Here is a 22040-nt window from a genome sequence, read left to right as displayed (position 1 = left end):
GAATGACTTCAGTCATTTTATTGGGGTTAATCTGATCGCGTGAGATGAATAGTTCTGCTGTTTACTATCATGGCTGCATTGCATAAAGGATTTTATATTGTTACCTTGCCTCCTGGGCTAATTGTAGATACACAATACCATCCTGTCTGAATTTCCATAATGACTTTATCCTGAGTTTCTTTTGGATAATTTGAGGTCTTTAAGCAAAACAAATACAAATAAACAAGGTGTATATATATATAATACATACATAAATACATACATACCGATATACACATATAAGTTGCTGCTGACCGTGAAGCCACTGAGCGGATCTCTCTCACGCGCTCTGTCTGAACAGCGGCGCGCGCCTTCAGAGATGTCTGTGACGCTGACCGACCGACTCTGACTTTCTCAGCAGTTCGTCAGGAGAAATGTATTCCCGGCACATGGAGGGAGGCTTGTTGCCGGTCGTTCTGTTGGACATTTGGAGAAGAACGATGCTGTGCTAAGTGACACGTGAGTACAATCCCAGCTTTATTGTCCGTTACGAGCAACAGTTTTTCAACTTAAACGCGAAATAGCTAAACACTAAGTAGCTAAAACGTAAGTTTAGAATCATTTATACGGTTCATATTCGCGTATTGCATATTTTGCATGTTATTATTCCGCCTTCCTGGTGGCTAAATTACACAGACGCATCTGAGTTGAGAATACATGAGACTTTATTTGGTATATGTATTCATCTTTTCATCTAAGAATAAGTTTTAAGGAGCGTAATGTATTGATTTGACTAAGTGTGATGAGTTCAGTGCAAAGCAGACTCCATGGAGGTGTAAAATGTAGGCAAACACATGTTTCTGAGAAGGTCTTTTGTGTGTCTATAGAAACAGTACAGAAAGCAACCAATCAACAATGATTTTGCTGCACTTCATAAACATTTGTTCTGGACTATTCGGGTGCTGAAGACAGCTCTCCCATTGTGAGGCTGGAAGGAAGAGGAAGACTGTAAATCCAAAGAGCTCATGGTCACAGCGTCATGGTCCAGCCTTCCTGTTTTCCCTACTTCAGATCAGTGCACTGCATCTCTCGTGCCCGATGACACCCCCAAGCACAAGTGGTTGCTGCCTTCTCTCGTGGATTCTCTGTCCTGGGTTTATATTTGGGATTTGCCTCTGAGTTGCAGAAGTCAGGGATGGTGGAAGAGGATGGTCATGTGGTGAAGGAGAAAACGGAGGCACAGACATCGGAATGCCACAGGCTGCCTCACTGCTGCCCTTTCTGCTGGCACTCATGGGATGTGGTGAGTGTCCTCAAACAATCTTGATAACACACCACTACACTTTGAAAAGATTGTAATAATTTTTTTATTAATCTGATCAAGCAAACGCACGTTATGTCAAATGTGCTGTACCAGCCTGGAGGGTCAGCCTCTTCCTCTTCCTCTTCCCACACCCTCGTTGCTTTGTGAGGATGTGAGGTTTGCACAACAGGATTTACACACCACACGGCACAATAGTGCTTAAAATAATATGCTACTGTGCTGCAACTTTTTCCTTGTATTGTATTGTATTTTTCCCAGTACTGATTATAAGGCTTATTAGGCTAATTCCCTGTTAAGCAGTTAACTACTAATTGTGTGTATGAAATATGTAGCTCACTACTACTGATGAATATCAATAGTTTATGTGGATCCACAGTGTCTCTGCTGAAAACTATAAAGTTACAGTAGATTACATTTGTTGTGGCTGTGTGGTCACTAAAATGAAACTTAATGTGAATGGGACTTTTGTATCACAAATCATGATGCACACTTATTTCTACCATACTGATAAAAAAATATGTCAAATAAGTTAAACGGATATTAAGATGTGTCAATTCTAGAAGGTGTCATGTTATTACGGTACATGGAAATTTACAAGAACTTTGAAAAAGCAGCAGATATAAATAATACCCAAAGAAACAATGACAACAAAATCTGGGACACCAGTTTATCCATAGTGGACATTCTCAGAAATGATTGTCTGACTTTTATCCTTTTCCTGTAGCGTTTGCAGGGCTCAATATCTGGCCCTCCTTCCACGTTGCCCTTAGCAACGCCAGTGTATTCGTGGACTTCAGCACACGATCCAACAGCAGCACCATCCGCGACACACGCCTCTCTCTTGTCAACACTGAAACCAACATCACTCTTCTGACCCGGACCGTCCCCGGCTCCCAACCGTCCGGTAGGGTGGAGTTCAACTGCTCTTGCTTCCTGTATGCAGGAACTTTCCGGTTCCTGCTGAGGCAGACGAGCATCTCTGCCTTTTCTCGTGCTAATGGCACACACGATGCTAGCCTGGAGAGCACTGCGTGGTGGTGGAGTTCAGAACTGCAGGTGCAGTGGCCCACCTTCCACATCGCTGTGGACAGGGTCGGGAACCACTCTGGATCTTTTCAGGCAAGACAACAAGGTCTCACATTTTGATTTATTTCACTGGAGAACAATGACCTGAGTGATTCACACAGCTCTCCTCTTTCTCTCCAGGTCGGGATATCCACTAACGAACACTTCCAGGCTTGCTCCAGCGGCACGGACTCGGCCCTCTTCCTCGAAGTCAGCTACATGGAGTACAACCAGATAGGGCGAAACAGCATCGACAAGGTCCGAGCCCGCACACGCCACCCAATCAAACCTCTCCGTTCCCAGAGCGTGGAGCTGTCCTGCGCCTTCCCGTTCACAGAAAGAGACTTCATACGAGTGGCTCTACGGTCTCCCCATGCGGCACAGGACGTGAAGAGCTCTGGACCTCTCTATCTGTCTCGTATCTTCTCCTATAAGCTGCTGGTGGAAAACACCAACGCTTACAGGAGTGGTTGTGAAGGCACCATGACTGTGAAACTGATAACCCCGCCCTGTGCTCACATCAGTGGGAAGGTTTTGCTGTATAAGGACGCAGGTGTTGGAAGAGGGCTTGCTGTCCCCTCTGGGATGGAGGCGGGTGGAACGGCACTGATGGGGTTCGGACCAGAGGAGCCCTCTTCACCTCTGTTGGCCTTTAACTGGCTGACTCAGGGAGAGAACGAGACAGAATTCAACTGCTCTGTGTTTTACCCAGGAAGGAATAAGTACTGCTTTCGCTTTGTGTTCAACTTCAGTCGCTCCCCTAGTCCTGCACAGACCTGTTTGGTGGTTCACAGGAGCACAGGTGAGATTTATTGGATCGACACGTTCACATATTAACTTGTCGCAGTAACAAAAGTACATGTGATGAAATTAGAATGAAAGATGGCTGAATTCCATTCAGGTGCTTTGGTTTCAGGGTCCTGATATTGTGTCATTCCATATTTATAAATGGCAATATCCTGTTGAGATTGAATAGAAAAAACAACAGCCTTATACATGTTTTTCTTATATAATAAATTCAATTTGAAGTAGTATGTATATAAAGACCACATCCCTAATTGGCATTTAAGGGCAGATTGTTTTTGAGGGTGACCTGACCACAAAAATCCCACATTATCCATATCATATGATATAGATCTACTCCACTAGAATTGATTTAGTATACTATGGAAATGCAGTGTGCAAACTGAACATCACCATAAAAAACCCATGAAAGCATTGCCACCACAGCATATCCCCCCCCATTGACAAAAATATGCATCATAACCTGCAGCTGACAGGCCATGCGGCTATATTATCCCATGTACATTCCCTTGCACTCCAGTGTAACTAATTGCACAGTGCATAATGTCACTATTCTTTCACTTTGTGTCCAGAAATGAGTCACTAAAATGAAATAGAAATCCATTGAACCGTCACATTCTCATAGTAGAAGGTTCCTTGTGTCGCTGTGTCCTCGCTTTGTCTATTTTTGGGATGAGGCATTAACTGGTCGATGTCATGTGATATGGCGGTTGAGCCTTTTTTCAGCTCCAGTTTGTTATACTATGCTTTTTTATTCCCTTAAAATATCTCCCGGGGTTGCATGACATTGACATTAACGACGCGAGAATTGAGGCTTGCACACTGACTCATTTATCTTCAATTTAACATGTTTTGCTAATCTGTTCTTCCTGCAGAGTCATGGGGCCCATGGCTGCCTTGGAGTGTGTGCAGTGTGAGCTGTGGTGAGGGGGTGAGGGAGAGAGAGCGTGAGTGTTTGCTGCCCTCAGGTGTGGGAGGGATGCAATGCACTGGCATGGTGAAGGAACAGTCCGTCTGCTCACTGGAGGACTGTGTCGGTCAGTGTCTTCGTGCCTTATCTTTGTTTCTTTTTCACTCTGCCCCTTGATTTTCATACTTACTCGTCTTTCTGCCCTTCAGAAAAACTGGATGTGCCGTAGAGCTTACGTCACATATTAACCCTCCCTTTCTTCCCCCCAGTGTTGCCCTCTCCGTCTCCATCTCTCCCCCCTGCGGCTGTCGGAGTCGGCCCCTTCGGTAGCAACATGGTTGTGGTGGTCGGCATCTCACTTTGCCTGGCTGTGATTCTGGCTACTGTTGTGGTGACTTTGTGGAGAAAGCTTTGCAAGACCCCTCAGTGCAGCTCCGTCCGCAGAAGCTCCATGCATTCCCCAGGAGGACGCAAGCTCTCCGACGAGGCGTCCATTTGTGGCCACAGCCTCCAAAGACCCAGCCTGTCCGACGGCCACGGTGTGGGTGCTGCCCAGAAAGACAGGCCTTCCCCAGGCAGTCAGCCTCTCTCACAGACCCTGGTGATACCTCTCCCACAGGACCCAGACAGACTGTCCCCCTCAGGCCAGAAGATGTTGCCACCAATATTTGGGTATGTTTAGAATAACAGAAAAACATTTCTGTCAAACTTAATCTAGTCTTAGAAATAACAATATAATTGTCTCTCCAGGTACCGATTGGCTCAGCAGCAGTTGAAAGAAATGAAGAAGAAGGGGTTAAAGGAGGCAACACAGCTGTACCATGTCTCTTCTAGCCCCGTCCATGACACCATGGAAGAGACATCTGCTTCACCCACAAACTCCCCCGTTCCCACACCGACTGGGTTCGCTCATCCCACACTCCCGTCAGGCCTCCAGGACGACACCAACCACAATCATTTTCGGATTGCGGCTCCTTTTCCTGAGCCACCATCGCAGGCTTCTAGGGTCGCGGCGGACAGACTGAGTCCCAGAGCGGAGCTGGTCTTAGGTCCTTCTGCTCGTGCAAGCGGAGGCGGCTCAAAGTGGCGCGAGCGCACCGCCGACTGGGTGGAGATGGTGGAGAGGAGTGGGTTAGCGGGTCTCAGTGGAGGAGGAAGAGACGCAGGGGTGGGAAACTCCTATCATAAGAATCCAAACTTCCGCCGGACATCCAGCTTTAATGACACCAAACCCCCACCTCTCTCCTCTGTACACTCCAGACAGTTCAGAGAAAGGAGCATGACCCAGGTCATCCATCCAGCTATTTATATTCTATACACATGCTGCAGGTTAAGCCTTTTTAATTAATGATCTTATATGATTCTTTACAGGTGGGCTCTCGGACCCTCCCGGAAGGAAGCTGTTGGAATAAAGGAGGACGGGAGGGGCTGCCGTACAGCTCTTATCCCATTCCAGAGCATGGGGCCCTAGAGTGGGCTAAATCCAGACCCCAGAGAAATGACCAGAGGAAGCCCTGGACAGACACAGCTGCTCCTTCTCACAACGTTGAACTCAAACACACGGGTACCAACACAAACAGCATTTCAGCATCTGAGAAACATGTTAAACCAGACCTCAGTGGCACTGGGGAAAACCAAAGGAGTGTCCGGACAGGAGGTGGAATCTCAGGGATCGGGGGTCCGGCCACGGGGCCTGTCAGCCTGAGCGTGGATCGCGCTGAGCAGAACTGGAATCGTCGAGGCCCATCGCCTATCCAGAGGAACATCCTGGCCCGGAAATTAAAGGAGGCTCAGTCGTGCTCGGGGGCCAAGGGGCGCCAGCGCAGCTTCACCTTTAGTGTGTCGCCTTCAGAGCAGAGGAAAGGTCGCTGCCACTCTCTGCCAATGTCTGGAGGCAGCAGCGGCGGCGGCTCGCCATACAGGCTGAGTGAAGCCGAGGAGAGGATGTTGGACCTAGACCTGTCCTCCACATATGTACTGGAAGACGAGTAGAGGTTTTTAGTACTGCACCGAAGAGGAATTTCCATTGATACTTACATTTATTCTGAACCTCAATCTTCTCTGCTATCTGTGACTTAATCTTAACACACATATCTGAAGATCGGGAAGAGTAAGGAGAGTCAAACATTTATTTCTGAAAATGTATTTCATTTTCTGTTGACATTTTTTTTTTTATTGGAAATTTTGTCCTCAAAAGGTCTCTGTGGGTTTTATGTAAAATGTTCTAAGTATGCAGTTTTGAGGACAGTGAAATATGAACATCAGTGAGGCATTGTGGCTGAGATGCTGTTTGTTTTATTGTTTGAGTATTATTATACACGTTATAGAAAGGAGTGCTTACTGGAAAATAGAAGATACTGTATTATCAACATTTGATAATAGTTTCAAATGATGAACCAAAGATAGAAGACCAAATACAAAGAATTTAAACATGATATGAGTCATTTTTTCCACTCTGAGTTACGAATATGAATCCTGACGTGTTTAAATTTCGCCCGCTCCACTGCCCGTGACGTCCAAGAACACCAGGGGCCGCACCTTCATGGCGGTGTGTCTCAGGGAATACCAAACACCTTTCCACGTCCCCCACACCACACCATTGTCGTACGGGCCCTTGTACTTCCCTCTGCGGTAGAACTTCCCATTTAGGTTGGCTGCATGACATCTGTAGTAGAAGGTTAGTACACAATGTCAAAGATGCTATATAACATAACCCAGTACAGAAAGGCAAGTTTTATTTCTATAAACAATAAATACACACTAGGTTTTATTGGAAAGGTCTCACCTGTTGAACCACCAACCTGCCTTACTCTCCTGAGCACAGCTGCCCTGAAGGTATCGGTCGTTGTCCTGCCAACGGCAATCATCACAGGCATCATTTGCACATTGTCAATATAATGTGATATAATATAGTTTAAAAAAAGGATGCTCTACCTGATCTCTGGTGCTGAACTGCATGCCACTGAGGCAAGCAGACCACTGCTCCACCATCCCTCCACCACCAGTCAGAGCATCTCCAGCTTGCCCACTATATTGCCCATAGTGGAGACGATACTTATCCTAGAATAGGCATTAGAAGAAAGTGATGTTTCTTGGGAGTCGCAGTTAGACCAACAGAACTGTGAAATTCTTTATCTTACGGCCTCATCAGTGATCTTGAAGTTTTCATAAAATGCATAATTCCTCTGTCCATCCCAGTCCATAAGATCTATCTTCACTAGGTTCTTACCTTCAGGGCAAAGAAATAAAGGCAAACAAATAAGAACCAGGCAGAACTTCACATTTCTGCTCATAAAAAGGGATTCTGTGATTTGGATTATTATCAGACCTTCTGAGAGTAGAGAATACATGTTTTCATTCCCCAACCAAAACTCATCGTTCCACAGTTTGAAGTCACCAAATCCATCTCTGTAGTCCACCCAGTCTCTAAAAGGGCAGATGTTTTACCTCGCACCATTACATATCAGTGGAAGTCCCACGAACACCTACACCTCCTGTAATCTGATGCTTTATAATTCCCTTTATGTGGGCTAGTTCCTACCTGTTAAAGTCAACTTTTCCATGGCGGCGTCTCTGAAACACTGTCCATCCGCCTCCATCTTCCATGTCACAGTAGGCCAAAAAGGGTTCCTGGTGTAATTTGGGTCTGATGCGGTAGAAACCACTTGGTGGTCTCAGTCTGTCAAACAGCTCAGAACAATCTAGGAATATAGCATTGAAAAAAAATAATAAATATTGCTGATTACCATCCTTAATATTGTCACTCCTTAATAAACTTGCTTCATATTGAGGGCCTTATTCTTTCATATATGTGACATTTCAAAACAGTAATTTTACTTTAAATAACACCCAAACACTCGTGGGGTGGGCTTTTCTTACCTTTGTCGTGGACAATTAAATTGCCTGCAGGTGGAAGTGGTTTCATCAGCGTCATATCAGAGCGGTCTAATGCCCCGCTGCTGTTGTGGTTAACACCGGGGCCTGTGTCAGCTTCAGGTTTAATAATAGACACAGCAGGTTGAAATGGCCTGAAGTATCTGTGCGTCTGCAAGTGCTCAACCTGCCAAGTCCCGATCAAGAGTTTATTCTCCAGTTTCCTTATGCTGCGCTTCAGCGCTGCAACTTCTGGCCCACATGGTTCCACAGCCTTCAATGAGAAAAACACAATTTCAAGTTATACATGACATTTCTACCTTTGCTTTAATTCCACACCGGAGAGGGGCCAGCAAAAACCAAGGGGCCACATCTACAGCAGGATCATATAAAAAACTTTATTCATGTTGGACTCCGGACTTTCCAGGAAATTGATAGTTCTCTAACAGCCCTGCCTGCAATTTCTGCTTTTTGAACCATTTTGTTTTTCAATTTCCAATGTCAATACAAAAACAAAGCTCCTTAAAGAGTATAGGATAAGCTACATACTGACAACGGTGTAGAAGAAGCGTGGCACACCAGCGCTAACAACAGCAGCACTGCCATGACTTCTAGGAAGAAGTGCCTTGCATCAATAATAGTCTGAAATGATAAACACAATATATACGATTGAAGAATAAGAGATACTACAAATAATAAATGTTTTCCAAAATGAATCTACAAGCTCACCTTCGTTTCACGATGCCTCCCCTCGTCTTCTAGGTTCAGTGTTCTTTCCCTCTAAAAATGTCTCAGCCTTATTTATAGGCTGGGCCGGTTCTGCATGGTCCACATAAGAGGATCCAGACTCTACCAACCTTGCCAAACACTGAACTTGAGCCAGTTTGATGTTTTCCTCCTCTATCAACTAGTCTGGTATTTGGAAAGAGTAGCTGATCGTAGACCTGCAAATGTCTTCATGGGTAAAAAGTGTTGAGAGGACTTCATTCCTTACATACCAGAAGTACTGCCCTTCTTATTTTTTTCTTCTTATTTCATTTTTGCTGGTGAATAAAATAATTCTTGTATTATATTTTACTTAAATTAGTGATACATGTTCTACCATTGTACGTCAGTTTGTAACACATTTGATTGTTATATTATAACTTCATTTGTACACGTGTTTATGCAGGTTGTGTTCACATTGCAGGGCCTAAAACTCTTTTATCCAATCAACGGTCAAAAGACTCAAATTCACTATATTATGAAACAAAACATCAAATTCACTGCATGTGTGCTGTAGATCTGTCTCCCCCTTGTGGCCAACTTGCTCTGTGGTTAAAAACAAAAACAATAAACCCCAGCTTTTTAGTAACTGTTTATAGTTTTATTGACATGACACTTTCATGATATTTATGAGCAATCTACATTTTATTACGACAATGCATTGTTCTATCATGTTTTTGTTTTGGGAAGGAGCATTTTAAATTAAACTTTAACTTAAGATTCCCACACACACTTATGATTTATATATGTTGCAAATAAAACTTTATAAATAAAATAACACAGTGATGAAGTTGAGCCCCAATGCTTCTACAGCCAGACTGAATGTTGAATGAGAACCAGATGTGAGAGAGAGGAGGAGGGACGGCTGCACACTTTGTGAACTTCCTCACAAAGACTCCGGACAGGAAGGTGACGGTCCGGCTCGGTCCGGCTCGGTCCGTGTACGTGTGAAAGTGGATCCGAGGAAGGAAGATGAGTACTAAGTAACGAGCAAAAGAAAAGAAAAAAAAAATAGAGGGCTGAGCGTTTTGTTCACCGCAGCTCCAGGAAGTCCGAAACCGCTACGTTTGCAAAAAAAACCAAGAGGAGAGAAAAAAAAAAAACGTACCCGGTTAACCTTTGAACCATCTTCCTTTGTCACAAGACAAACTCCCGTATCATTCACGAATGACAGTCCTAACGGTAAGCGAGAGAGAGCTGAGCTGCTTGTTTGGGGGATATAACGTTGGGTTGAAGGGGTTGTGGTGGGCCCAGAGGAGCTGCAAATCCCGCTGCTTGGTTTGGTTGGAAGCTAGCAGTTCTTAGAGGTAATAATGGACTTTTGGATACTTCCCTTTCTGAAGCAGTCTGGACAAAAAAACAACTCATGCTTGTATGTTTTGCATCAGCAGCCAGTTCACTGCAGCTTTGTGATTAGATCTATAGGAAGCACCCTGGATGCTGATTACAAGTTTAAAGATGAAGGTGTTTGATGATGAATGTATTTGTCTTTCTATATTTTATATTCGATTGTATATTATTTCAGGACAGGATGCAAATGTAGGTCCTTTTTTCTTGTCTTTTTCTTATTTTTACATGGAAAAACAAGGGATTTTTACTCTTTTGATACTTTTCAAACGCAGAAACCGCGAGAGCAGAACCAACACACATCATGTCCTCTGTCCATTTCAGTCCAGGCTCGGATTCTGGGGTAAATGGGTGAGTAATGCATTGTTTCTTCACTCCATTGCTGTTGCTTTCTATGAATGTGCTGATAGTGTTGTAGGCATTGTTTATACCTTTTATCTTCCAAACCTCCATCCATCTATTAGAAACATTGCAAAGATGGAGGATGCTAAGGTTGAGATTGACGATGGAAAGGATGAGATTGCGGTACCAGACACGATGTATCAGTAAGTTCTCTCTCTTTTTAAAAAAACAACACTTTCATTCCGAAGAAGCATGTTTAGTGGCAAATGTTACTTTCTTTGCAGCAATATCCGGAAGAAGATATCACCTTTTGTCATGTCCTTTGGATTTCGGTGAGTTACTTTTTTTTTGTGCAGTATAATTGCCATTGTGTTTTGATGATACCGACGTTTATACGCTTGCACCTCCAGTATATTTGGAGTGGTCCTGATCCTCGTGGACTTTGTGCTGGTGATCGTGGACTTGTCCCTGCCAGCTAAGAGCAGGGGGGTCGGAGACGCCTTGGAGGCCGTGTCCCTCACCATCTCCTTCTTCTTCCTCGCCGACGTTCTCCTGCGGGTCTATGTGGACGGGTGAGGGAATGACGCCACTTCTTTACTTCAATACTATCTGACGCTGACACTTGCTTGTGAAAGTGAGAACAAGAAATGTTTACAAGAGTGATGCAGACCTTCCCCTGTCAGCAGAAATCCAGTGTGATTTGCCGTTACACAGGAAGTCATGAAGGGGAAGCTGGACAGGAAATGTTTGGCATGTATGGGGCTGAACTTTGGGAAACATGACGACTCAGAGGACCAATGCTGTGTCGCTGATGAAACACTTTCTACGGTTGTAGAATGCATGTTAATTGCCTCATGTTGTCTCCTACAGGTTCAAAGTTTACTTCAGCTCCAAGCTGAACATCGTAGACGCTTGTGTTGTGGTGATCACGCTGGTGGTCACCATGATCTACACCTTCACCGACCTATCAGGAGCCAGCCTCATCCCCAGGTACCGGCTTCACCCTTACTGGAAACGGCTCGTACAGCCGTACCTTATAATAACGTTAAGTACATAATTCTCAATGCCATTAAGATGTTAACATTTGTTTAATGATTTGTATGTCTGTTTTTTCCCATTCATTCCTAATCAGGGTGGTGACGTTTCTCCGTTTCCTGAGAATAATCATCCTGGTGAGGGTTTTCAGACTGGCAGCTCAGAGGAAAGAGCTGGAGAAGGTCACCAGGAGGATGGTGAGATTGTCACCTTGGATGCATGGAGGACTGTGAATAGCTAATGTAGTAAAATGTTCAGTCCGGGAGATGATGCCTACTACTTCCTGACTATTGTCTTGTCAATTCTGTCAGGTTTCTGAGAACAAACGGCGCTATCAGAAGGATGGATTTGACCTTGACCTTACCTATGTCACAGGTACTTACTGCTAAAAAGATACCATACATGCATGTCAGAAAATACACAAGAGTGACTAAATGACTACAAATGACACCCTTTAAGAAGTGGAACATCTGTCTGCACTTTACACTCCTCTAGAGCGTGTCATCGCGATGTCTTTCCCCTCCTCTGGGAAGCAGTCGTTCTACAGGAATCCAATCAAGGTCAGTCCGATGCCACCCGGGGATTCTTAATAATCATTTCATATCATTAGACTCACCCATGAATCCATTCGTTGGTTGCACACATGCACACCTCCTTCCTCTTTTTCTGTGCAGGAGGTGGCGAGATTCCTGGACACCAAACACGAAGGCCACTATAAAGTTTACAACCTATGCAGTAAGTCGGCGCCCTCCTCTCGTCACATGTGCTGCTTTTAATGTAGAACCGCACAAACAATGTTCATATCGTATTGTGTTTCCAGGCGAGAAAGGCTACGACCCCCAGTTCTTCCACTACAAGGTTCAACGGGTGTTCATCGATGACCACAACGTCCCTTCATTGGAGTGAGAACCATTTTCTGTTGTATTCCCTTTTTGTTTGCACTACTGAAGCACTTTAGATTACAGATATACCCAACTTTTTGTTATTAAAGTAATGATATCGATGCATTAAATACAACCATAATGACTGGTGTCAACAGAGTTTATCTGATCTCATTTTAAAAAGCATATTTGCACTGTTTTTACAAGCATGTGACTGCAGCAATTTCTATAAAGTATCAGGATGAATGATTAAATACCATTACAATGGTTTGCCAGCTTATCTCAATGTCTTTTATTGTGGTGTGTTGTGCTACTGCCTGTCCGTCTCAGGGACATGTTGAAATACACAGCAGACGTGAGGGAGTGGATGTCTGCTGATCCCAAAAACATCATCGCTATTCACTGTAAAGGAGGGAAAGGTGACGACAAAGATCACGACTCATTTCATTATATTTTTGTGGATAAATGGAGTCGAACAAAGACACTAGCGTGTTGTATGTTTGCTGTCTCTTTGACAGGTCGCACAGGTACTATGGTGTGCACCTGGTTTATCGACAGCGACCAGTTTGAGAGTGCAAAGGTGCGTCTCTTTTATTTTGAGATTTGTGCAAGCTTATTAATCAAAAAAATCACCTTCAAACACGTCCTTACACTCATTTCTTTTGGTCCACCAGGACAGTCTGGAGTATTTTGGAGAGAGGAGGACAGACAAGAGTCGGAGCTCCAAGTTTCAGGGAGTGGAGACGCCCTCTCAGGTTAGAGCAAGTCAAACTAACTAAGACTATTTTTAATAAAGAATTTTAAGAAGTATCACTGGCGCCTCCTAGTGGAATTATGAAACATTAAACTATGGGTGACGAGTGAAAGAAACAAATACATCATTTTTCTACAGTTTCAAAGATACAGCAACCCCTAGCAGTAGCATAATCTATCATATACACCGTTTATAATATTTATTTGTACATTGTTTCCTACATTCAGCTGGACGTCATGATTAATCTTGACAGTTTGGTTTGAATTGATCGTCAGTTGAGAAAATGAATGAGTTTTTGTGACTAAATGTGAGACGCTGGATGACTGGCTACGTTGTGTCCCTGTGAACCACAGAGCCGGTACGTGGGCTACTACGAGATCATGAAGACCAACTTTAACAGGCAGCTGCCTCCGCCTCAAAGCCTCAGGATCAAGAGCATCCGCATCCACTCCATAGCAGGTCAACCTGGCAAACCGGCATCATCTAACTTCCACCTTTACATATCTCTTTGTGCCTCTGTTGTTAAGATCTGCTTTCCCCCCCCGCTGTCCCCCAGGTGTGGGTAAAGGTGATGGAAGCGACCTCAAGGTCAAGATAATCGTGAAGAAAGAGGTGGTGTGTCAGTGTGTGTGTGCCAAACAGGAGAACTGCAAAGTAAGTCACACGCTTAGCACATGCACTCGTCAGGTCATACTGATCATCGGTTGAATGTGTGAATGTTTTTTGTGGCGTGTGTTTTTTTTAGGTATTTCCTGATGTGGGCAGTAATGCAGCAGTCATCAGCCTACAGAACGGGCCTGTGGTTGAAGGGGATGTGAAAGTCATGTTTGAATCCAGTGCTGTGAGTGCTTGTATTTGCACCTTCAAGCAACACACGAAAGTAAAGCTGGCGTTTGACTTTTGTTTTGGTCGTTCCCCCGTAGGGTCTGCCAAAAGGGTACGAAGATGTTCCCTTCTACTTCTGGTTTAATACCTCTTTCATAGAGGACAACAGGTACGTTTCTGATGCAGTTATTTCTGTAGCTCTTTACTTTATATACTGTTTTGACATTAGTGCTGGATATAAACTCTGCACCCCCCCCCAAACTCTCCACAGGCTGTTTCTACCCAGAGACGAGCTGGACAACCCACACAAACCCAAGACCTGGGACCTGTACAAGGAGGACTTTGGTGTCACTATGTTCTTCTCAGAACCTTGAATAAAAAGCCCTGTAGAAGGATGTAAAGGATTAAAGGGCTCGTTACAGTTGTACTTTAAATGGTAGCTGGTGAGGAGGAATTGGTAGATTGAACACTATCTTGAGAAATGAATGAGTTTAGGCTTAAAAAATTCCTATGTTGAAAAGTTGAATGATTTTGAGGGCAGTGAGGTCCTCCACTGAGTCAAATCATGTTGCAGTGTTGCTCTGATGAGTTGTGGCACACAGGAGGGATGTGTGAAGAATAACCATTAAATAATGTTGTCTCAGTTGCTGTATGCGTGGTGACTCTGTGCCGTGAATTACCAGTATGTCCCGATCATTAGCCCGTCATAAATTCCTCCCCTCTGAAGTATTTAGTTAATAATAAGCAATGCAGAAGTTGATGGGGGGGGGGGGGGGAACGGAAAACCACAGAACAGTTTACCAGAACAGGGGAAACAAAGATGTCTATACATGACTTAACGCCTTGATGTGATTATAGGAACTTCAGGGATGGTCGATCATATGCAACTTGTATTTGCCATTTCAGAAGACTAGGCAGCAGATAAATGCAAGTACATACTAAATGTGTTGCCACAAATTACTTTACCAATATTCCCCCCCTTCACAACAAACAAGTAGACATATCAGATTACATCTTTTATTCATAATTTATACAATCTTTAAATCATTGCCCATTATACAAGTTGCATTATTTGTCATGCTCATGTTACCCCACAGGTTGCATTCGCTGAGAACCTTCCTATGCTCCTCACTCTTTGAGCCTATTGAACCTGGAAGTTAAGCCAACAAACAATTAAAGTGCAGAAAGAATTAACACGCCATGAGAAACTGTTCCATATTTAGGTCTGAGAACATCCGAGGCAGACGGTGCTAGGAACTAAATACTTAACTGGCCTAAATGCCCAGTAAAGGTGCGGACGAAGGTGAGGACAAGATCCGAAACCTGACCAAGCTGCTGGTCACTAGCTCCAACCTTGTTCCTGTTCGAAATATGCCAAAACGCCGAGTAACCTGGGGCGGAAAGATGCTCAGACTTGCCCACACCTCTGCTTTCGCGTACGCTTCACTGAGCAACTGTGCTGCGTAGAGATTCTGCAAACCACAAACCTAAGGAAGGATTGCAGAGATCCATTAAACCACCACATTAGATAAAGCAAGTGGCTCATGAACGACAAAGTCCTCAATTTAAATGCAAACATCGTGCTTCGTGTCAAAACTTCCAAGAAACCATGAGGAGAAATTCTAATTCTGTGCTACGATATTATGAAGCCCATCCTTTAGAATCATTGAGACGGAGTGCAAAGTCTTTTGTAGTAGACCAGCATTTCAAAGTCAGAAGATTGTCAAGGATTGATATTTAACATTTCTTTTCCCCTGATACAAGGCACCCAGTAAAACAGAATGGCCAATATCTCAACAATGTTGACCATGACGAAATCAACGTAAACAGAACACCGTCCATGACAATTCCAAGTAGTCTTTACAAAATTGTCATTGCTAAATAGCAGTTGACAATGTCAAAGCCTGTAACAATCAATCAGTTAGGTCTTGGCAAGAACATGACTGATAAAACAAATAGTCTTCAGACAATGTCAAGTTTGAGTAATGGCTAATGTGCCTTCATGTAATCAAACCGATACAACAATCCTTGTTGACCAACCAGCAACAGGAAAAATGCACTTTTTGGCTCAATTTCTTATTTGGTCATACCGACCCACCCACCCAGACATTCAGTCCACGCCTCCCCTGATCAACAGAGGGTTTTTCTGGCAGCTCGGGCCATGTTTCCTCCAAAACCATTCAGGAGGTCGCACTGCACCAGCTCATCGTAACGCCCGCTTCTTAGAAAGCAGAGCAACGAAGTCTTGCATGTCTCCTTGCATGGCTCCGACACATGTCCTTTATGTCTGAAGTACCAGAACTTCTGGAAGGCCCGGTCATCATTGATGAAGGAGTGCATCATCGCATTGTATTCAGAGGGAAACAGATTGGTCAGCCCGTAGGCCTCGGTGGCACGGTACAGCAGTGTCCATTTGGGGTTCTGTTCTGGCCTACTTGGCGTTCCTGGACCGTGGTTTGCCTCCGTGAGGTTGAGGATGTAGGTTTCGTGATCAAGCACAAGCCGAGAGCTACCTTGGTAATTCCCATCCACATAGTAGACACGGAAACCTGGGAAGAGAAATTTAAAATCTGGATATTGCTTGTAAAATGTAAAGGAGATCATGCAACAATCGTAGGAACTCACCTGGGTTAAGATTAATGTAAGTAGTGGCGCTGGGAGCGATGAAGGCCACTCCCAATGGGCGCGTCATGGTTGCCTCGTCGTAAAACATTTGGAACTCGTCCAAGTGAGTGTGGCCAAAAAACTGCCCAGTAACAGTACTTTCATATCTGGGAGGGGGGGGGGAGAAGACATCTTAAAAACTTCTCTCAGCATCTTTAAACACAATAGGTCACTGACCTTTAAATAATAACGTGTTAACTAAATTCGACGCACAAAAACCAGACATCTGATCCAGCCATGCAAACAAGGAAGTGAAACAAGCATTGCTCATAATTTGTCGACCATACTTGACCAAAACTATCCTCACATCTGCAAATCATATATTATAATAAAAGAGTAGATGGCAGGTACAACAGACAAGTTAGTTATAAACTAATGTTCCAAATTACAGTCAATGGTCTGAAACTGCCGTTGACAGGAAACCACTGCTTAGTGTTACGAACCTCTCAGCCACAGCACCAAGTAAACGGCACACAGATTTATTGCTACTGTAATTGCCTTTACTGCATTATAAATTAGCTACCTGTTGATAATGTGATAGTAGTTCCAGCTCCAGCTGCCCAGACACAGGCCAGGTGGAATGTGACCAATGATGTGTACCTTAAAGAGGAGGATGCGACACCAGGTAGAAGGTTACTGCATAATAGTTTTATAGCACTCTCATGCTCGGTACCAGTGACTATAGGGAAGTAAAAGGTGAAAGTCAGAGCCAGTCTCCACGTCCAGAATCGAGGACGTGGTTAAGTTGGTACATTGACCTGAACCTCATTAAAACCACACTAAGAGTTTGATGGCTTTACAATGTTATGTGACAAAACTGTTCCAATATCCGTGGCCATGTTTTGCTTTTGCTGCTCTACTCACCTTCTCTCCCTTGTCCTCACTGGCCTGAAGAATATGGACCAGCCACTGCAGCTGGTTAGCAGGATCGGTAGAATTCACCATCAGCCAGAAGTTCTCCCGAGCACAAAAGTTCATGTTGAGAGAGACCACCCTCAGACCAGGCTGAATCTCCACAGTGTAGAATCCTCCATATCTGAAATTATATCCAAAAGACATAGCTGAAGGACTCTGTTAAATTCTTCAGCCGAATTGCAAAACCTCTTTATAAAAAGGAACAATATTCTGGGAAATGTGACCACTTTTGACTTTAACTACAGCAAAAGTGAAACAAACACGTCACAAAAACTGTTTATCATCCAAAACAAACCCTCTGCTTCGTTACTTTTTATTCCCCGACTGCACTTACATCTCCTCTAAGAGGCACTCAACCTGCACAACAATGTCGAACAAACATTTACATATCATAAAAATATGAACCTCAAAGTCTGCAAAGCCTGCTTCGGTAACCATAGTGCCCATTCCTCTGCCATCGTATCATAGAGCCAGGAGCAGGATCTGTTGCCATGAACGAAGGGTGGGGGGAAGCTGTTCACTGGTGTACTCTCATGGTTCCCAATAGCAGGGTAGACGGTAACGTTAGGTCCCAGGTGTCTGAACACAAGATGGGAGGGAAGAGGCAAGAACTGTTTGAATAAATTACACAGAGGTTAAAGCTGAAATAATATGGCTATAATTGTCACAGGTCACACTTTAAAATACAGCCTTCCTACTCTATAAGAATACATCCAAGCAAGACATTCATTTAATTAAGTACACAGATGTAATTATAGTGAGATCTACTCGTGCCCTATGTGCCGTGATATCCGTTAATTTACATGTTCACACAGTCACTGATTTTTTTGGGGTTTTTGCCAGCTGTCCTTCCTGCATTTGGCAGCTACAACTGTTGCTTTTAGCCTGGATTATGTGTTTAACTTCTTTGTATTTGTCCAATATTATTAGGTTTAGTAGACTAAATGCTGCAAACACCACCTCTTTCATGAGAACACGCTCAAGCAAGATTGGGAAACCTTGGTTGACTTAACAAAGTTGATAACTACGGCTGTGCGAGCGCTTAGCATGATTGCGGTAGTTGTAGGTGAGTGAAGCCAGATAACAAGTGAGATATCAAGGGTAAATTGAACTTGCTTCGTTGGGCAGCCCTCAGATACCAGCTGACAAACACGCGACACAAAGCAGCTGCAAAAACATCCCAAATGATAAACTCATTGAGTCAACTTTCAAGACCACTTGAGGTCAAATTAGAGCAACTTCTTTATCCATAAATTACACTAGCATCTCCAGCAACATGATTTAAGTAATTCAATAAAAAAAGTGCTACAACAGTTCAGAAGCAAACTGTATCAGCAGCTGAAGCAGACTACACATCCACTATGTTATGTGTGAAAAGAGCAATTATGTTCATGTAAAAAAAAACAACTAAAAATTACTTGTGGATGAGCCTGGAGATGACCGTCAGCGCCGACAGCTGCTGTTTCCTGGTCTGAGACCAAACATTGTGCGCCGGTATGTCTCCGGTCCAGTAGACCCAGTCCCAGGGTCCGTCTCTGGCAGCATTCTCCAGGAGGTTCTCCACCGTCCGCAGAGGCAGGTCACACTTACTGTAGGTGCCCCAGTATCCGGCCTCCCTCCGCCGCCAGCTGGGAGACCCCGAGTCGTTACGACAACACAGAGGGGCCTTGCAGTCTCCCGAGCTGCCGGCTACATACTCCTGTCGGTGGAGAGGTTTGTTTTTAGAAGTCAGGTGACCAAAATCATCCTAATTTCTGGTTAGTCATTACAAACTTTCCATGAAAACGGCAACATTACTTTGAGGTAAATCAGTAACTTCTGCTTGTTTTTGGAAGGATCGATTATGGTGCTGGAGTTTGAGATTTTATTGTACACCATCAGTATGAAACTACATCGATTGCACTACATCGAGGCACTACAACAAATCTAGCTGTTTTTTTTAGCTGGGTTATAACCAAATTTGCCAGTATCAAACTGTGCTTTTGCTATTCTCTCAAAAACACTCACCTGGTCCCAGTGGATGTCGGTCAGAAACAGGACCCTGCTCTGTGGAGAACCAGGCTTGGGTTGAAAGGGTGGTGTAACAGGGGGCTTCGGGACCTTTGGCAGGGTGATGTTCCAGGAGGCATAGATATCAAATGTGCCACAGGAAGGGCCCACCAGCAGGGCACATGCTTCAGACGGCCAAAGCAAGGACTGCTGCAGAGCCCGGATGAAGTCATCCCTGAACAACTCCGTTAGTTGTCGACAGACCTGCTCGTCGGCCAGGTGGAGACGAATACACGCTTCACCTACTGCACGGGCCACTCGCTCCTCATTTGTGTCAGCCTAGGGAGAGGTTACAAAAAGCAGCGCAAGATAAGAGGTGTGCAAATACATGTCAATGAAGTCGAAATGTCAACTTCCTGAAAAGCTTTGCAATACTGAAATCAGTTTAACTTCAACATATTAACGTACGAGACCACAATGCAAGGCTTGACATCGTGCACAAGTCACCTTCTGGGATGGGTGCAGCATTCAAGTTAAATATTTACACTTTTTATATTGAAATAGAATGAAACAATTTACTTTTAAGTCGAATGCAAAGATGTGTCACATTTGTTTGCAAATGCGAGTAACCCAGTATACATTATTCACAGTAAAATACAGTTAAACCAATAAAGAAAATAGTCGACAAGACATAAGTTTGGTAGAAAGAAAGTAACATAAGATAAACACAAACGAGACGTGTTCAAACATTACCAGCAGGGCGATATCAAGGATGGTGAAGACCGCTTTGCAAACGGGGCAGGTGAGATTCCTCCAGTTAAAGCCCACACTTTGGCGGCTGAGCTGCTCCATGAACACTATCCTGGGCTGCTCCGAGGTCGGTGCCGGGTGACAGAAGCCCAACAGCGGCCACATTAAGAGCAGGGTGTAGGTCATCAGCCCGAAGGAAGGCAGCGGCGTGTGGAGCTTCATCCTCCCGACTGACAGCTCGGTGTCCTCCGCAAACAATGTGTCGGCAGCCTTATTGAAGGACACGAACAACAAAAACAAACAAGAAGCGTCAAGGAAGTAACACAGAGGTGTAGTTACATTTCAACTTAATGACTCACACACATTTTAAAAAGAGGGCTTCGACACAAAACAGGCAACCGTCAACAAAGTAGCTAGCTAGCTACTTTCTCGTCACGGTAACGTTAAAGTTACCTCGAAACAAAAGTGCAGAGCGGCGGGTCTTCGTCGTCTTGACCGACGAAGGAGAGCAAAGGCGGGCAGGGGATAAAACAGTCCCGCTGCCACATCCACAAACTGTCCGACTAGCCTGCAGAAACAAGGTCGCGGAACCCTGCAGCGTTCCTGTCCTGTCCTGCGGCGGAGACGGCGTGTGTGAAGCTCTCCCTCTGCTGCGGCTTATGAACGGCACAGAGTCAGCTGATTCATCACGTGATACACGTGTTTTTCCTCTTTCTAAATTGTAACACACTGCAGCTGGGTGAGTTGGGTTCATCACTCCGCCCCCCTATTTAGACCAGCATACTTTATGTTCACGCTTTCACAGCAGTTACTAATTACTGCACCAATTACAGCTTAATCCCCAAAACACCTGCTCAAACTATGCATTTCTTCCTATTCAATTATATATAAATACAAGATAAAGCAGACAAGATCAAAAGTAGGGCGATGGATCAAAGCTATTACATTATTCTTTGAGAAATCTGCAACATGTCATGTGAGCTGAGCTTGAAAGTTCATTATTGACCAAACAAACAGATAGTAGTAGACCATTTAAGCACTAACATAACTTTGGAGCCATCAGCCCCATCTTGTGGCCTTCACCAGTCAGGTGTAGCTCAGCAATGTAATCAGCTCTTTGAGAACTAGCAAAAAGCCAATATATTTGTCTGAAAACATCCCAGAAATCAGTGCTAATAATTTCAGAACGAGGATTTGTCATAAATATAAAACATTTATTGCATTGGTATTCGCGAATGCGTATAAAAGCATTGTTTCTATACACATTTCTTTGGATCTGTGTCTGTCCGACTCATCACTGAATGCAATCCTCATTGGATTCAAAAGCTTATATTTCAGTGAACCATGGTTCAGCCATAATAAAAGAGCACACATGCTTAAGACTTCCACCTTTACATATCTCTTTGTGACTGTTGTTAAGATCTTTCCTATGTTGAAAAGTTGAATGATTTTGAGGGCAGTGAGGTCCTCCACTGAGTCAAATCATGTTGCAGTGTTGCTCTGATGAGTTGTGGCACACAGGAGGGATGTGTGAAGAATAACCATTAAATAATGTTGTCTAACAGTGACTCAGTTGCTGTATGCGTGGTGACTCTGTGCCTTGAATTACCAGTATGTCCCGATCATTAGCCCATCATAAATTCCTCCCCTCTGAAGTATTTAGTTGATACTAAACAATGCAGAAGTTGATGGGGGGGGGGGGGGGGAACGGAAACCCACAGAACAGTTTACCAGAACAGGGGAAACAAAGATGTCTACACGTCTTAACGTTTGATGTGATTATAGGAACTTCAGGGATGATCGATCATGTATGCAACT

General features: G+C 44.1%; 5 protein-coding genes across 6 annotated transcripts in view; 3 read left to right on the top strand and 2 right to left on the bottom strand.

The window, feature by feature from the left end:
* The window catches only part of mtus2a (microtubule associated tumor suppressor candidate 2a), a 50171-nt gene extending 47915 nt beyond the window's left edge, over positions 1-2256 (top strand). Inside the window, exon 16 of the mRNA XM_084029352.1 lies at positions 2247-2256. The gene's annotated coding sequence lies outside the window, so the exon portion shown is untranslated. The remainder of the gene's footprint in view (positions 1-2246) is intronic.
* thsd1 (thrombospondin, type I, domain containing 1) lies at positions 375-6094 on the top strand. The gene is made up of 8 exons (XM_084029353.1): positions 375-498; positions 1166-1282; positions 2028-2422; positions 2510-3170; positions 4048-4209; positions 4352-4754; positions 4833-5370; positions 5454-6094. Exons 2-8 carry the CDS (start codon positions 1231-1233, stop codon positions 6072-6074), a joined length of 2832 nt encoding a protein of 943 aa, XP_083885479.1. The 5' UTR covers positions 375-498; positions 1166-1230; the 3' UTR covers positions 6075-6094.
* Positions 6095-6555: 461 nt separating this feature from the next.
* On the bottom strand, positions 6556-9244 carry fgl1b (fibrinogen like 1B). Its single transcript, XM_084029361.1, has 9 exons — positions 8685-9244; positions 8505-8597; positions 7962-8229; positions 7624-7783; positions 7411-7508; positions 7223-7311; positions 7017-7142; positions 6868-6932; positions 6556-6747 (listed from the first exon to the last, which is right to left on the bottom strand). The coding sequence occupies exons 2-9, from the start codon at positions 8559-8561 to the stop codon at positions 6567-6569; spliced, it is 1044 nt and encodes a 347-aa protein (XP_083885487.1). The 5' UTR covers positions 8562-8597; positions 8685-9244; the 3' UTR covers positions 6556-6566.
* A 371-nt stretch (positions 9245-9615) lies between these two features.
* tpte (transmembrane phosphatase with tensin homology) lies at positions 9616-14547 on the top strand. Of its 2 annotated transcripts, none has more exons than XM_084029359.1 (19): positions 9616-9902; positions 10343-10418; positions 10532-10612; positions 10694-10741; positions 10820-10981; positions 11280-11399; positions 11542-11641; positions 11756-11819; positions 11940-12004; positions 12119-12179; positions 12265-12346; positions 12656-12744; positions 12844-12905; positions 13000-13080; positions 13433-13538; positions 13636-13733; positions 13825-13920; positions 14003-14073; positions 14176-14547. In XM_084029359.1, exons 2-19 carry the CDS (start codon positions 10372-10374, stop codon positions 14276-14278), a joined length of 1536 nt encoding a protein of 511 aa, XP_083885485.1. In that variant the 5' UTR covers positions 9616-9902; positions 10343-10371; the 3' UTR covers positions 14279-14547. The 2 variants fall into 2 exon arrangements, with proteins under 2 accessions (XP_083885485.1, XP_083885484.1); XM_084029358.1 differs by having other exon boundaries at positions 9898-10027.
* Positions 14548-14907: 360 nt separating this feature from the next.
* On the bottom strand, positions 14908-20860 carry smpd1 (sphingomyelin phosphodiesterase 1). The gene is made up of 9 exons (XM_084028363.1): positions 20676-20860; positions 20226-20492; positions 19491-19811; positions 18902-19182; positions 17889-18062; positions 17433-17604; positions 17092-17168; positions 16530-16675; positions 14908-16453 (listed from the first exon to the last, which is right to left on the bottom strand). Exons 2-9 carry the CDS (start codon positions 20442-20444, stop codon positions 16035-16037), a joined length of 1809 nt encoding a protein of 602 aa, XP_083884489.1. The 5' UTR covers positions 20445-20492; positions 20676-20860; the 3' UTR covers positions 14908-16034.
* Between the last annotated feature and the right edge of the window lie 1180 nt (positions 20861-22040).

The sequence above is a fragment of the Eutrigla gurnardus genome (genome assembly GCF_963514095.1).
Source record: "Eutrigla gurnardus genome assembly, chromosome: 15".
NCBI classification, from domain to species: Eukaryota; Metazoa; Chordata; class Actinopteri; order Perciformes; family Triglidae; genus Eutrigla; species Eutrigla gurnardus.
This window is presented reverse-complemented; position numbering and strand designations above follow the sequence as displayed.